Raw genomic sequence first — 15,879 nt, 5'->3', positions numbered from 1 at the left:
ATAAATGGAAGATAGATATCTATCTTTCCAGGCAAAGCAATAACATCCCTGTAGGGCAGGTGGCACAACCTCCACCATAAAAGTTACATAGTGCACCTTTAATCACAAACCAGGTCAAACATCTGCATTCTTTTATTCTTTTGCAGTATATTCTACCACGAAAATCCATCTTCAGTTGGTACTTTGCAGTGACATTGCACTTCATGTATGTCTGTGGAGTAATGTTCAGCTGTTACCATAGTGACACAATGCACAATGCACATTAGCAAACACAGCCTAACATGTTTTAAGATAGGATAGCCTGAAAACCCAGGAACACATTTTCAGGAGTCTGTGAGCAAAAGGGTGTGACTAACTGAAAAACAGTTGGCTAATGCTAGCTAATGGCTAATGTGAGTGTAATGTTATTTAAGAGGGACTTATTTAACAGCACAAACCAGCTCACCTGTTGTAGCTCCAACTAAGTCAGTTATTTATGATCAGTCTGTGTTAAAACAAAGCTTACATTAAGATGGCGCGAGTAACAGAGCTTCAGACCAATTACCGGTAGTTAGCTTCACATCACAGGGAATGTCGATGACATCAGCTGCAAAGTATCAATTCAAACAGCAGGCTCTTTTAGTATCACATGAACACACCCCAAAACATTCTATTTCCTATTTGTCTCCTGTGTGACATCTCATATGACTTTTCAGATGAGCGTTCAAGGCAAAGCGTGCATTACAGACAGAACAACTGAATGGTTTCTCTCCTGTATGCGTTCTCATATGGACTTCAAGGTGACTCTTTCGGGCAAATGTCTTCTCGCAGTTCGAACAGCCGAATGGTTTCTCCCCTGAGTGACTTCCCATGTGTCTTTTCAGATTGGAGCTCGAGGTGAACCACGAGTTGCAGATGGAACAGCTGTAAGGTTTTTCTCCTGAGTGACTTCTCATGTGACTTTTCAGGTTAGAGCTAGAGGTATACCGTGTGTTACAGACTGAACAGCTGTAAGGTTTCTCTCCTGTATGTGTTCTCTTATGATAGATGAGGCCAGAGATGTTAGTAAAATCCTTCTTGCAAATCGAACAGTTGTAAGACTTGTCGCCAGTGGGAACTCTTTCAGCTGTTCTTGACATATCTCCAATGTATATAGCAGCACTGGTCTCTGGTATAGGTTTGTAAATAATGGGGTTTTGTGCAGTGGTGCTTCTGGCTCTGATCAAAACTTGGTTGTACTGGTCTCCATCATCCTCGATCTCCATCTGAACATTTGAACAGCTGAGTGGAGCTCTCCAGTCTTCATCATTGTCAGAAGAGTGCTCTGTGTCTCCCTCTGTCTCCCATGTCTCTGATTGGACACGAGTCTCAGAGCTGACGTCCTCTCCCTGTGTCTCCTCTTTGTGCTTTGTTTGAAGCAGTGAGGAATCTTCTGTCTTCACACACACAGTACTGGACCCTGTGACAGACCTGGAAAAAAAAATCCATATATACTGCTACAGAGGAACATTGCCACAAATATAATATTGAACTACTTTATGTCACTGACACAATAAGCCTAAAACTGAAATATCCCAATTACGGCTGCAAGATTAATTGCAATCTAATCAAAATCAAAATTTCAATGGAGACTGCAATATCTGAAGTATCATCATTTTCTCCACATACATCAAAATATGTCTTTTACTGCTAACTCTATATTTTAGATCTGTACAAAAATGTTCTGAAATGTGATTCTAATTTTAGTTTGTCAGTTCATATTTCAGTGTTTTTGTCTATACACCTAGATACACTTAAAATGTGAACTTTGAATAGAATCCTATTATTATTAAAGTATAAAATCACAAATCTAATCACAATTCTTGTCAGAAAAAATGTTATTTTCTCCAAATTGTTCAGCCCTAATTCCATTAAACCATAAAAAATATACAGTATCATTAAAAAGTAGGTGTCAAAGAAAAAAATAAAGCATACCCAAAATGTACACACAATAAATATTGAGCTTCAAAATATATTGTCTTGATTTGTAATAAATAAATAAATGGATGCAAAAGATGTGTTTAAAGTGGTTGAGACTCACACTTGCAGCTGTTCCTCCTCTTGTTTGATGCTCCATTCCTGTGGCTCCTCTTTAACCTGAGGAGTCTCTGGGGTTTCCTGTTTCAGACCGGGACCAGGACTCAGAGGGGGAATCTGGACACCTGCAGGAGATAATGGGGAATACAGTTCTGAACTCCTTACATCTATCTGTAGGCTTCTTTAAATATGCACCTTGTAACTTTTAAGGTTGAACGGTTCTGCCAACTGCTGGTCTCTAATGCAATGTTATTTCTTGCCTTTAAGGTTCTACGGTATGACATTAAACTTAAAGAAATTGCATTTGGTAGACATAAAATAAGTGAAACGCTATTTGTAAATGTTATTCACACTTTATTGACGTCATGAAGTATGTCACCTACACTTTATTCCTGACTCAGAATACTGTCAAACAATGTCAGAATTCCATTAGACAACCTTTTGTCCTATCAGATTTTTCTCAGACAGGGCAAGGTGGGTTAACGACGTCTTGCTCAACGACATAACGATAGTGTGTCCTTGGGATATGATTGCTTTACCAAAGATGTTTTTTTTAATGTCAAAAGCGGAATTCGAACACTCCACTTGCCTTGCCTTAGTACAAAGGAGCTGTATTAGATGCATACAATAAAAGCCCTATTAGAATCCTATTGTAATCCAATAGAGCTCAGCATTGTGTCATCACATCTCAGAGAATGTCCATGTTAAACCAATGATAGTGTTCACGTTCTGCGATGTGATGATGTCATAATTTTAGATGGAAGACAGAGGCCTATATAATATAACTCTATGGAAGATAAACTGTAATTGAAATACAGATTCAAAATTATAATCCACAAATGTGTTAGCTTATTATTTGTGGAATGGGTACCAATTTACAATCTTATGGGTGCAAGTCTTTCAGCTGAGTGGAAAAAAAAAAACAAATTCACAAATTTTAATGACTGTTGAACTTTGTGTTTTGCTTCATGTGGATAGGCCCAGTAATTTCAGATATTACCCATAAACCAGGCCAACAAATCTGCAAAATACTAGTAAAGCACCAAATTCTACAATAGAATTCTGACCTGCCCACAGGCTAGACACAATAAGGATTCTAGAATACTGCACTAAACCTATTTAAGATGCACAATCAAAGGTAAACTGATCCCAGACTTGCAAATTAAGTAAGTTATTATACTTTGTTCAAACTACAAACTACCCCATCCACTCAGCCCTTTGTGAACCGAAATTGCATAGTTCCAAAAAGATCCTCGGCCTTTGCTCAGTTGCCCTTATCTTTTCAAACCATCAGGCAGTGGAATCAGATTTCCAGAATTTGTCGGAAGATTTGAATAATTTTACTAGAAATTAGCATTTTAGATAATCAAATGTGTTCACATCAGTCGAGTTAATTTGTACTGTTCTGTATTCACTGTAAAAACCTGCACATAATATTTTTTATATATAGGACTGTAGGAAACATCATGTATTGGACATGGGGGCATTTTATTGTATTTAACTGCTAATGTTAATGATGAACTGATGCTCTTATAATATAATTGTAATGAAATGTGTATTTTAATGTGTGTCCACCTGCCCAGGGACTGCAGAAGGAAAGTAACAGTAGCCAAATCTGGTACAAATCATCTTTTCTTTTGTAAGATTAATGAGTTTGTACATGGTCCTTGACAAATAAAGAATAAAGAAAGAAAGAAATGTAGGCTATTTGTAGTAGTGACCCAGCAGCTTAGCTTAATTAGGTTGTTATATGGCTCTTTTCTTTACTTTACTTTTTTAAAATGTATTTCAGATCGTTTTTGCTAATGTATCTCTGTGGAATGCTGGCACATCTGGCTAGAAACGTAAAGTTTTTGACGTTCGATCCCGAGCTAAAATAAGTTGTTGCCTTTAGAATCATGGCGCCATGGCGCTAACTGGCCGTTTACTACATAATGCTTTTAGCAACAATACGCGTCACTGGGCTGGAATAAAATACTTACCAGCTCTGCAGACCACGGTCATGTTCTCGGGCTCAGATCATTCAGAACCGAGTCCGGAGCTGTTATTTCGTCTGGGTCTCCTGTTCAGGGCGACACAGTTCCGTCGCTATCGTGCTGCTTACAAACAGCGCATATCTTTCGTGATAGGTTATCTTCAAAACGTAAGAAGAAACACTAGAGATATCTTAGATTCTGTTGCCGTGGCAATCGCAGCCATCTTGTGACTGTAGGACCAGCTTAATGGTTAACGCAAGAATGTCGGTTCGCAGGGACGAGGAGCTGTGATTGGTCATTTTAAGTGAGGTTAAATGTAGGAACAGTTTTATTTATTGAGTTTTTTTGTTGTTTTTTTTGTTTAAGGTAAACAGGTTATGGCTAAGGTTAGAGTTAGTGTTTGGTTAATTTTAGGAACAGAATTATGTTAATGTGAGGAAAATGGTTAAGGTTAGGATTAGAATCAAATGTTTTGGGGTACTTAACATGTTAGTACAAAAAACTTTAAAAACAAATCTGACACCTGTTAGCCTTATCTCAACTTACACTGTAAAATAAATCATACAAAATATAACATTTTGACTGTTCATAGCAACAGATTACCATGACAACCAGAGTACTTCTGTCCCTCTGGACCAGACTATCTAGCACCTGTCCGGTGACATTTATGTGCAATTATTTATTTTATTTATTATTAAAGTATTGAAGATAAATTGGGAAGTCCAGCACCCTATTGATTCTTTGCAGCTAATGTCATCAGCATCCCCTGGGGGTGTCACGATAACTGCAGGCATACTCAGAGGTTTTGTTAGACTTTAATCTGAGCTTTATTTTAATACAGTCTGACCAGAAAGAATTTATTTAGTCTGAACTACAACAGCTAGGCTAATTTTGCACTGTTAAACAAGTCTCTCTCAAATAACATTAGTCACAAGCTGGTTACAACAGTTTCAGTTAGTCACTCTCACCTTTTTTGTTGAAAATCAAACACCTAAAGACGACCACGAATTATAGTATATTGATCAGAGGCTCCCAAATCAATTTTGTTTTCAGACAATCTTAAAACATATTTGGCTGTGTTTACTAATGTGTACATTGTGTGTCTCCGCTAATGCACATCCATGATGTAGAACACCCCCTGTGTGATGTCACTGCTAAGTATTAAATTAGTTTGCATGAGCTCTTGAGTAGAATTTGACACTCAGAAGCTTTACTGGAACCAGATATTGGTTACTATAGGTCACCACGGCAGCTGCCCCTCTAGTTTTATTAAGACACACAACTTCAGCAGCCACCCCTTCAACAAAGCTCAGGTTTGGCCCATTTGTATATACATTTTTGTCAGTAGGCTACAACGGCGCTCAAGTTTTGCCCAGACTGCTTCATGGCTGATTTTCAATGGACGGATAAGTGCTGCTATGTATTGTTCAACCAAACATGCTTCCCCAAATGTGAAAATCTAAATGCCATAAAAACACAGGACTAAATATTTGTATAAAGTCTTTGCACTTTTAATAAAGCCATTTTATGTGCAACTGAGAGACAGCAGGAACATGTCAACAGCATCAGAACACCCCACAGGAAAGCACTAGATCCAATGTTACCAACCTCTAGGCCTTTTTAGATTTTAGAAAAACGCTATGAAAAAAATACTGTACAGATTTATGGTACAATAGTATTTACAAAGACAAACAACCCTTGGCACTTTTCTTTCCACAAACACAACACATTTTTGGCAAATTTAACAGCTGTAACAACAATAAACAGTGCACACAAGTCTTCATAAAATCCTTCAATTTGGAAAAGCAATTCTGAAAGCATTATTTTGATGGAAGACAAGATACCAAAGTGTTAAGATGAATAAAACACCTAATTCTGCAACAACTATATAAACCATATTGTGATTTTACTTTTTGTAGCTGCTTATGTTGAATAGGTTGAAAAAAAATGTTAGAAAATTAAAAAAATAATAATAATAATGCAATCTATACAGTACGACAGTTCAATAAAACCTAAATGTACTGTGTTAATGTAAACAGTAGAGGTCACTGGATGAATTGCAAATTGATTGTAAAAGTTTCAATGTGTTGATCAGAAAATTCACAGTTCAAACATTTTTTGCTGACTGCATATTACAACATGCCTTTTTGGTTTAGGGATACTAAGACTAGATTATTAGAATTTGGTTTGTCCCATAATACAGGACTGCACATATGGATTTTTACATGTAGCCCTATGAATATTCTAAAATCAGTTAAAGATTGCTCACAAATAATGCACATATTGGAAATCACAGTTCACAAATTGATGAGGTTGTTCTAATCTTGACAACAAAGCCCATTCTTTGTTCAATTAAACATCCACTATGGCATCTACAATGACAAAATATACATCTTTGTTCCAATGTAAGAAAAATATTATTTTAGATTTGTTTTAAATATACATATTCACATTGTCTTTTTTTGTCTTTCGCTTCCTCCAGCAACTGACAAGGACAGCACAATACAGGCTACTGCAAAACCTATTAGACTTTGAACAGCCATAAACTGTGCAACAATCAATTTGTGATTATTAATAGTTAATTTGACATATGCAGGTCTTTTACATTTTGAATGATTGAAACCACAAACTTTACTAGCAACAGACTGACCCAAAACATTATCATGCACGTCAGAAAATACCTCCTTTGAAATGTTGCCAGTTGTGCATGCCCAGACTTCAATCCAATTAAGAGAAATTTGAATGCAGGATATACAAAATTCACATTAATTTCTAATCTAAGTAAACATGTTGACGGTCATAGCTGAGATCTATGCAGCGTCTCTAGATATCCACCCACTCTCTGTGAGGAAGGTGAGGATGCGTTTCTTCAAGACTTTATCCAGGTAACTCGGGAGCCGACTCTTTGATGGAATCCCCTGTCGCTTCTGTAAATGATCCTTGATGATAATAGTTTTGACAGTCAGGTACCTTGCCGGGCTGAGATTCATTGAGCTACAGAGCACCTTCTCACGATCTGACAACAACTCGAAACCGGGCAAGTTCTCAATAGCCGCAAACTCTCCATCTTTATTCTCCTCTTTGATACCGCTGACTGCACCCATTCCTCCAGCAGCCCCGCCCCCTCCTCCACCGCTTCCCAATCCCATCCCAGAGCCGAGACCACCACCGCCGCTACTTCCGCGTTTAGAAGTCACCACGCTTTTGTTTTCCTTTCTTTTTTCTCGTTTGTGTCTTGCAGCTTCATACTCCACCGACTCGTCCAATCGCATAATACCATTTCGTCGGTATCTTTGGAGCTCGCGTACCTTTGCTCTTAACACGCGCTCCTTGTGCATGTTCTCGAAAAAGTCCTCAAACTCTTTATTTGCCATGAACTGACATAAACTTTTCAACCGTGAACGCTGCTCCTTCTCCTCTTTTGTTATTTTTCTTTTAGGTGTACTTGGAATATTTACAGCTACACCCGTCGTGGTAGAACTTTGACCAATGACCCCACTGCTAGCAACACTTGCTGAACTCAAACCGCCAGCGCTGCCAGAAACTCCCAATGTGCCCGGCTTTTCCTTGTCTTTCTTGTCTTTACCCAAAAACGCTGGAACAAGACTGTAATCCCGAGCAATATTCTTGCGCCTTTGCCGCTCACGTAGCTTCCGAACATACATGTCAACATGCGCACGCTTCATGTCAATGTCTACATCTTCGTCGTCGTAGTTTACCGATAATGCGCTTATTAGCTTCTCTGCGTCTTGGTCGTACTCAATTTCGTAGTCATCCCGTAGAGGCATGTAACCCAGTTGTTGTTGTTCAGTTAGACTGATGTCTAGGGGGGGGAGAGGGGTGGTGAGGCTGGGGGACAAAGGGCCTCCAGTTGGGCAGGTGTGGTCGGTCACCCGGTTGGGGATGCTGTCCGGGATGCAGGCCTTCCCCAGATTTCCATGGATGTACATGGTGACATAGTGTTCCATCACTTCCTGAGGGGTGCGGGAGGGTCCCACGTGAGCTGCCATGTCCTCCTAAGTATGAATACAAGTATACATACAGTGTTTTTAGATAAGAACAAATTTCCGATGATATTATTATAAAAACTATATTACTAACATAAAAAACGAATTAATGTTTATTCATTCACTTAAATGTTTTGTTTTTTGCAAATCTTCAACTGACTAAAGAGTTAATAAAAAGGTTCTTTATCAAAGCTTGTAAAACGGTTGTAGCAGTATTATATAGTATATGTACTGCGGTTTACAGTGTGTAGGTATAAGTGAATAGCACTTGGACTGTGTGAAGTCGTCTCGGCATGGAAGTCAAAACGCAAACCATACTGCTTTGCTATTAACTTTCACAGCTAAACAGCCACATTAGCATAAATATATAACATTTAAGAGTTATAAAGTGCTGTACCCAGTTGCCAAAGCCGTACTGCTCGATGGCATCTAACAGCGACTGCTCTTCCCTGCCGGTCCAGCCTCCCTCCGCCTCAGGACCCCAGAGCGAGAAGCGGCCGCCGTCCACCAGCTGGTAACCGTGCCATCTGCGGTGGTTACTGATCTCCGCGCCCGCCGAGAAGCACTCTGGACATAGCTCGATGTCAGAACACTCCGTGCAGCGAAGCCGGAGGTTGGTGACATCCGAAAGGCAGTTAACGCAGTACTTTTTCCCCAGGTCGGCCATGTTGTCTGGCTCCTGCTTCTTGTTGTTGGAGGCAGAAGTTAACGCCTGCGCAGTGGGGTCGACGCAGAGGACTCTAAAATCCTGGCATTTCGTTCGGGGGCGGGGCTGGAAGTATCTTCGTGGGAAAAACAAAACAAAAAATAAACGATAAAAATAAATTAAAAAAATTTGAATAAATAAAAAAATAAACAAATACAAAAGTTCATATTGTTCTGTTTGTATTATTGAAACATTATATGGAGGAGAAATCACCGAAACTAATATGACTAAAATGCATATTTTTTTATACATATTCCTCACACTGACCATAACCAGTCCAGTAATTTAACTGCTATCTATTGCCACAATGTTCGCAAAAAATAATGAGCGGAGTGCACCATTTGGACGAAATGCCTAGTATTTAACAGTCCTATAAATATTCATGAGACGGTGCAGGGGATTGGATCAGAGCTGAAGTTTCCACGGCAACCGCAACACAACCAATGGGCTCATTCACTACAGAAGCACAAGTCTGATTAAAAACTACTTTATTTTACACATTATACATGTTCTATTTAAAATGAGTGAAGAAATAGGCCAAGGAGAAAACATAGCAAATATTGGTGACCTTAAAGTGAAGTCGGCAACTTCTACTCATAAAGATGACTCTCCTATTCATTTTACAGACAAAGGTGACAATGTCCAAACCAGCAAAGTGTCAGAGAATGAAGAACAATCTGCTAAGACACTGGATTCCCCAGAAGATTCCCCAGAAGAAAAGCACCCAGGTAAGAGGCTAAGAATGGCGATTTTCTATCTTTTGGTTCATAATAGCTTTATTCAGTTAGCCTAGCCTACATCACCAACATGATTTCTTTTTCAAATTAGCAGCTCACAACATTCCCACATATTCCCATCAGATATTTTGTAAACCATAAGGCTCCTGTGAGTTATTACATTTTTAAATTATAGAACACGAACACAACCTATTCTTTCCCCCTTTCTATTTTAACTATGGTGGCTTCTATCCATTAACCTTTCACAATTTGTTCTTTGGCAGATATGGACAAAGATGGCAACCAAGATTATTTAGTCAACAAATCTGAATTCACAGAAGAAAATCTGCCTGGTAAGAATTTAACTTTGTACTACTTTTAAAATTAAAGGCCCATTATTACTAATATATTTTGATATATGTTAATAAGCCTACTACTGCTACTACTACTAGTTTTGTAAGTCACTACTACTAGTTTTGTAAGTCACTAATTTGCCACTGTGGTAACCAAATATTAAGACTGAACTGTCCATTACACACACATTCACCTAGGCATGGTGGGTTAGGTGTCTTCCTCAAGGACACAATGATGACAATATGAACTGGCAAGAATGAGATTTGAATCACCAACCTTCCAGCAATTGTTCTACCTGTTGCTCCACAATACATTACATGGGGCATTACAATTCGAATAAAAATATAATTATCTGCTGATTGTAACCATTAGCTAGTAGTAACTATTAAAAGCATGTTTTTTTAAAATATAATTTTGTCATATTTGTTTTTGTAAGAAACCATAAAATCAACATCAGACTGATTAATAACAAATCTTTTGAGCCCCTTTTTTAGCAATCAGACTTGTGCATTTGAATTCACTAAAAGTAGCTTAGACATTTCCCAATGCCGTAATAAGTATGTTATTATTTTTTTTGACTTTGCAGATACCAAAACCCAACTTAACAATGACGTCATGTTACCAGACCATCACAGCTTTTCTACTGAACCATCTGGATCAACTGAAGAAACACTAGGGTTACACTCAAATGAAGACAACACTGACAAAATTACTGAAATCAACCAACAAAATCTACCATTTGGGGAGAATCTGCTCTTAGAGGCCTCCAATGGTGAGGGAGATGGCCCCAACCAACTGGACTGCGAAACCACGGACACAGAGTCCTCCTCAGCTGAACATGAAAGACCTGCTAGTGCCTATACCACCAGTTATGAAGAATACTCTTTACTTCTGGAACTGCTAACAGAAGAACAAGCTAACACCATTGAATATAGTAAGAAGTTGCACATGAAGCTAGCTCCGGTACTTGCTAAGAAGCCCAAAGAGGAGATGGAAAGGATGCTGCAGGGGGAATTGCACGTGGAAAGTTACGAGGAGAGTCTGGAAATGCTAAACAAGCTAAAACTAAACATGAGGGAGGAGCGAGAGATTGGGGAGAGGCAGGTGGAAGAGCTAAAAATGCAGGCGCAAGAGAAGTTAAGCAAGGTAAGAAAGGTAACCAAGGATGCCAAACATATTTAGTTTTATAAACCTGGAACCAATTATGGAAAAAGGCCCAGTACCCGATTTTTTTAATTGAGCCGAGCCTGTCCTGTTGCACTACAGACATATTGTATAAGCAGCTTTTGAGGTCAAAATAGGTCTGCTGTGTACTGTCTGCATCTTATTAGGAAGGATTTTATTGTCTCATAATCAGGAAGTTTGTGTTAGCATGCTAGCTGTTGTTAGTTTTACAGTCACAGCCAAATGCTCTGGTCTGGGACAGTTGTGAAAAGCGCTTATATACTCATCGTGGTGAATAATTAGGATGCTTGGAATGCAAAAGGTAAGTGAAGAATAACTTTGGATCACTACAAACTGTTTAAAATGAATTTGTTTTGTTTTGTGTTTTTCTACGTTCAAGATAATAAAAATCAGGTACAACGCCTTTACATTAACATTATGGATGGTTATGGCTTGGCAATATGGTGATAAAAATCTGCTATTTGACTTAATTAACATCATGATTCACCAATGTTCTCTTTAATGTAGCATATGCTCAAAGACAACTTTTTCCTCCTCTTGTTGGTCAGTTTCGGCTATACCCAGTGAGTGACAGGTGGATTTAACCAAATGCAATGAAGTGTGAACTTCAGGTGACTTTAGCTGCCATTGTAAAGCTATTGTGTTTACATGAATTTTCATAAAATTGAAATTGTGATCTGGCACCAAGAAAATCGAGATATTATCACTTATTGCCCACCCCTAGTTAATCTTTGCCTACTTTGGGCTTCATGACAAGGCACTCCAAGAAACAGCTAAACTAATATTACTTAGGAGTAAATGATACAAAGTTGTGAATTTGTGTGCTGTTCATCGGCTGTTCTAGAAGGTTCTGACTTTAGATGTTGTGCGGCTGGAGTGGATACACCATGCATACAAAACTGTTGGTCAAAGCTGTCATTGTGAGATTCTTGTTCATTGATAGGCTGCAGTGCTGCCTGAAGATCTGCAAATAGACAACTTATTTTGGTTAGAAGTTTCAATGGAATTCCTTCTAAAAATCAAATTAGTTTGTTTTCAAAAGCAGGAATTGTAAATTGATGAAATTATATTATAACTTGCAATTCTTAGTTTTTCATGCCTTAAAAGTGCACTATGTTTTTTTTCTAGATAGTCCACCATGATCACCAGCTTGCTCCATCCCTGAAATTTTTCACAGTATGGCATTAAATGGTCTATCTTATTCAGATACAGGAAGGAAGGGGAAAAAAAAACAAAATTAAAATAAATACATTAATTCTTACTGTGAGTGGGCTTGCCTCTTCACAGATCTGACATGTAACTTGGCCTGAGGGCATCACCCTCTTGCCTTCAGGGAAATAGATTAGTGTAATGCCATGAGGCATTGAAGCATTTCAGGCAAAGCAATAATATTTGCATGGAGACAAGCAGATGGCGTATCAAAAAAAAAAAAAAAAAAAAAAAAAAAAAATTCATAAGCCACCTTTAAATGTTACAATATTGTGTCTTGTGGCAAACTTTCACAAAAATGTGTCGTAACGGCTAGTGCGGGGGCGGACCAATGAGTGCAGACCCGGGGGCAAGTTTACAGTGCGTTTATTTACAGTGAGGATCAAAGTTAATTCAGATTGTTCTCTAATCATACACGGGACGTAGGGCAGGGCAGGAGCGGGATAATCCAGGACTGGCGCAGGAGCAGAGACTGCCGGAACCGACACACGACGAGACCAGGGGCCGGACCAGGAGAGACCGAGCTGGGGTAATCCAGAGAGCGGAAGCCAGAGCAGGAGATGGGAAGCACACCGGAGACCAAGACAGGGCAGGAGGCAGGGCAGAGGGTAGACAATGCCGGAGCGCAGGAGCAAGCGAGGGCAGGAATGTTGAACACGCGGACGGTCTGGCTCCGAGTGTCTTCTGCCGAGCCCTCATATACTCGGCAGCAGGTGAAGGTAATTGCGCTGATGCGCTCCAGGTGCGCGCTGGAGGATTCAGGAACTCCGCCCAGCTCCAGGCAGACAGGTAGGGGAGGGGGAGAGAGCACAGGAGGACAGGAAAAACAGGCATCATGACAAAATGTGAATTAGTAATTACCGGTATGTTTTTGGAATCTTGTACCTGAAATACTTGATATGGCAACTACTACATAAACCAAGATATTGCTCTGTTTTAGTGCAGTCTACCTTAAGAAATTGTTATCAATATAAGCACTATACATGATTTGAGCAAAGGTTGCACCTGTCAGATAATTTTAATATCCTGTTACCGTCATCATATCTTATTGATTCACTTTTTCTTGTAGGTGGACAAAGAATGTAGTGAACTGCTGTCCGTAAAGAAGGAAGTGGCAGTGATGGTGATGAGTCGGCGCATGGCTAAACCAGATGCCCTGGCTAAGGTTGAGTTTGCACTGGCCTCAGAGGAGAGGCACCAGGACGAGCTGACCAGACTGCGTCTCCAGAACTTCAGCTTGGAGAACCGGATCCGAAGACTGGAGCTAGAAATAAGTGAGGCCGACCGAAACGCCACCAACCCCTTCCAGCGCGAGTACGAGAAGCTCCACGCACGGAGAATGGAGAGGAAGAAGGATGGGGAGAAGAGACACAAGGAAGCGCTCAGAGTACAGAGGAGAGTGGAGAGGAATGTAGAGGTGGGTAAAGGGACTGGCCAATACATTATTATGGAGGAAGATGCATTATTGATATTATCAGGCCGAAAATGTATATATCAGCTAATATGGGTAGTTTTAAATCATAGTAAAATTTCAATGAGTCAATTTTGAAGGAATAGACTTAATACCGATTCCAATAAAAAATAAAAACACTCTGTACTAATACTTTATTCTAATATTTTCATGTGGTGTTATATCTGTGTAATGCTTCAGTCGTCCAGGTATGTTCCATAGTGGTCCATGGGTGTATACTAGTCTATGTGGCCTGATACTTGTTCAGATACAGCTCAAGATCATTCTAAAGATATTCATGAAAGGTTCATTTCTGTCTTGTGAATGTGACTTTTTAATATTTATACTTGCTCAAATGAGTATCTAGTTTCAGTTCTGTGGTACATGTACCACATGTACACAGGCTCGTACGCAGGTGTTACCGCTGCAGTTTGAGTTTTCTTTTTTTTTTAAGACAAATCTATTCCTGCTTGTGTCCTTCTTGAGGTTAATTTCCATAGTTTAATCTCATTGTTAACCGGATTTAGTTTCATTTTAGGTAATGCTTAACCCTAATTTAGGCCTGATAACATCCGGGTTTAGAGCTGATGGTACTCTGAAAGGCAAACGCCATCTTAGGTGGTACTTGGTAAAAAATGTGTCTTAAATTATGCAAAATGTATTCATTAATGTAGGTAATGTGAATGTGTGCAGCTAAAAAAGTTACAAAGTGCATCTTTAATATTCACGGTGCTCTATATGTGGAAATAACCTCTCACACCAACAATCTATACAAAGAAAGAATGGTGGAGAACTTGGCATGTGAAGGAATGCTGGGAAAATTGAGTGGTGGGGAGGGGGCCGTGGTGGAGAAGTGGCAGAGAAGTGGCATAGTTTTGGTCTATATTTGTCTACAACTGGTATGAGTGTTTAAAATGTGTTGCTTTTGTATATATTTTCTTTCTTTTTCTTTTCTACTTTATGTTATGGTATTTCAAAAATCTTCAACCTGTTTTGCAAAAGAAAATATAAATCTGTCAACTGGGCAAAAGTTTTGGTGTGAATAGGTTTCAACACTCATCCAAGATGCTTTTAAAGGGCCCATATTACTCTGTTTTCTGATCTGTTATAATGTTGTTTCCTCATCAAAAATAAATATGGTATTGTGTTTAACATACATACCCTGCATATTTGGGCTGTGTTCCTCTCGATAAATGGTAAACACTCTGTTCCACCATCTAATGTCATGTAATAACAGGAATAGTCATTTTCATTTAAGAATCTACATTCACCTAAAGGATTATTAGGAACACCTGTTCAATTTCTCCTTAATTATCTGATCAACCAATCACACGGCAGTTGCTTCAATGCATTTAGGGGTGTGGCCGTATTAGTATGGTGTTCCTAATAATCCTTCAGGTGAGTGTATTTTGTATTATATAGGGCCTTTAATCTAAATCACAACATCTTTCTTTCAGATGGTGTCCAACATCAAGCAGAGGCTCCATTGCACTGAGACAGAGATCCAGCACAAGCTTGAGAAACTGGCCCAAGTGGATGCCATTTTGGCTCAACACAGAGACAAGCTGGCTAACATCAAGCAAGCTCGCAACAGCCTACAGAGGGACAACACCAGGCTGAAGGAGCAGCGTGGCCTTCTGGGAAACGAAGTCCTATTAAGAGACTACGACTACATCAAGCAGGCCAATGCTATGCTAGAAGAAAAACTACATGACTTAAAATGTCGTCAAGCAGATTTAGAATTCTTTTTAAACAGGAGGAAGAAGAGGTTTCAGACAATGTGAGGTGGAGGCCATGAATTGTAATTAAAGGTGCAATATGTAATTTTTATGACTCATAAATATCATGATATATATGCATTCCTGTGAGTGGGATTGCCTCTCCATAGATCTGACCTTTCACTTGACCTGGTGGTGCCACCAGCATTTCTTCATGGAGACATATCCGTTTACTACCATACTGTGAAGCAGTCCAGGCAAAGCAATATTATCTCCATGGAGCCAAGCTGGTGGCAAATGCTCCACCATAAATGTTACATAGTCCACCTTTAAGAGTTGATATTGATTGATGAAATTTTGATGCCGAGAGATGTCTGTGACGCCATGGAGGACAAATATGTATGTATATATATATATATATATATATACCTCTGAGACATCCAGCACATAACTGCAGGGTGTAAGATGCTGGCAGGGAAAGCATATATGGAGCGGCATAACCA

The 15,879-nt window shown here is 39.2% G+C and overlaps 3 protein-coding genes across 3 annotated transcripts; 1 reads left to right on the top strand and 2 right to left on the bottom strand.

The window, feature by feature from the left end:
- Positions 1-224: 224 nt before the first annotated feature.
- Positions 225-4,200, bottom strand: LOC129457091 (zinc finger protein 572-like). The gene is made up of 3 exons (XM_055228922.1): positions 4,038-4,200; positions 2,060-2,180; positions 225-1,449 (listed from the first exon to the last, which is right to left on the bottom strand). Exons 1-3 carry the CDS (start codon positions 4,057-4,059, stop codon positions 657-659), a joined length of 936 nt encoding a protein of 311 aa, XP_055084897.1. The 5' UTR covers positions 4,060-4,200; the 3' UTR covers positions 225-656.
- A 1,322-nt stretch (positions 4,201-5,522) lies between these two features.
- Positions 5,523-8,770, bottom strand: tada2b (transcriptional adaptor 2B). The gene is made up of 2 exons (XM_033984004.2): positions 8,436-8,770; positions 5,523-8,047 (listed from the first exon to the last, which is right to left on the bottom strand). Exons 1-2 carry the CDS (start codon positions 8,703-8,705, stop codon positions 6,842-6,844), a joined length of 1,476 nt encoding a protein of 491 aa, XP_033839895.1. The 5' UTR covers positions 8,706-8,770; the 3' UTR covers positions 5,523-6,841.
- Positions 8,771-9,264: 494 nt separating this feature from the next.
- Positions 9,265-15,484, top strand: ccdc96 (coiled-coil domain containing 96). Its single transcript, XM_033983372.2, has 5 exons — positions 9,265-9,472; positions 9,745-9,813; positions 10,401-10,960; positions 13,278-13,625; positions 15,116-15,484. Exons 1-5 carry the CDS (start codon positions 9,265-9,267, stop codon positions 15,440-15,442), a joined length of 1,512 nt encoding a protein of 503 aa, XP_033839263.1. The 3' UTR covers positions 15,443-15,484.
- Positions 15,485-15,879: the final 395 nt, after the last annotated feature.

This window comes from Periophthalmus magnuspinnatus, chromosome 18 (assembly GCF_009829125.3).
Source record: "Periophthalmus magnuspinnatus isolate fPerMag1 chromosome 18, fPerMag1.2.pri, whole genome shotgun sequence".
In the NCBI taxonomy this organism is placed as follows: Eukaryota; Metazoa; Chordata; class Actinopteri; order Gobiiformes; family Gobiidae; genus Periophthalmus; species Periophthalmus magnuspinnatus.
Note: the sequence above shows the minus strand (reverse complement) of the source record. Positions and strands in the feature narration are given on the sequence as shown.

Excerpts from the sequence above, each read along its gene's own strand:
- LOC129457091 (XM_055228922.1), bottom strand. The coding sequence starts at position 4,059 with ATGACCGTGGTCTGCAGAGCTG. Across the intron at positions 2,181-4,037 it reads GACCGTGGTCTGCAGAGCTG|GTGTCCAGATTCCCCCTCTG; the intron begins GTAAGTATTTTA and ends TATCTCCTGCAG. Across the intron at positions 1,450-2,059 it reads GAGGAGGAACAGCTGCAAGT|GTCTGTCACAGGGTCCAGTA; the intron begins GTGAGTCTCAAC and ends TTTTTTTTCCAG.
- tada2b (XM_033984004.2), bottom strand. The coding sequence starts at position 8,705 with ATGGCCGACCTGGGGAAAAAGTACTGCGTTAACTGCCTTTCGGATGTC. Across the intron at positions 8,048-8,435 it reads AGTACGGCTTTGGCAACTGG|GAGGACATGGCAGCTCACGT; the intron begins GTACAGCACTTT and ends ATTCATACTTAG.
- ccdc96 (XM_033983372.2), top strand. The coding sequence starts at position 9,265 with ATGAGTGAAGAAATAGGCCAAGGAGAAAACATAGCAAATATTGGTGAC. Across the intron at positions 9,473-9,744 it reads CCCAGAAGAAAAGCACCCAG|ATATGGACAAAGATGGCAAC; the intron begins GTAAGAGGCTAA and ends GTTCTTTGGCAG. Across the intron at positions 13,626-15,115 it reads GAGTGGAGAGGAATGTAGAG|ATGGTGTCCAACATCAAGCA; the intron begins GTGGGTAAAGGG and ends TCTTTCTTTCAG.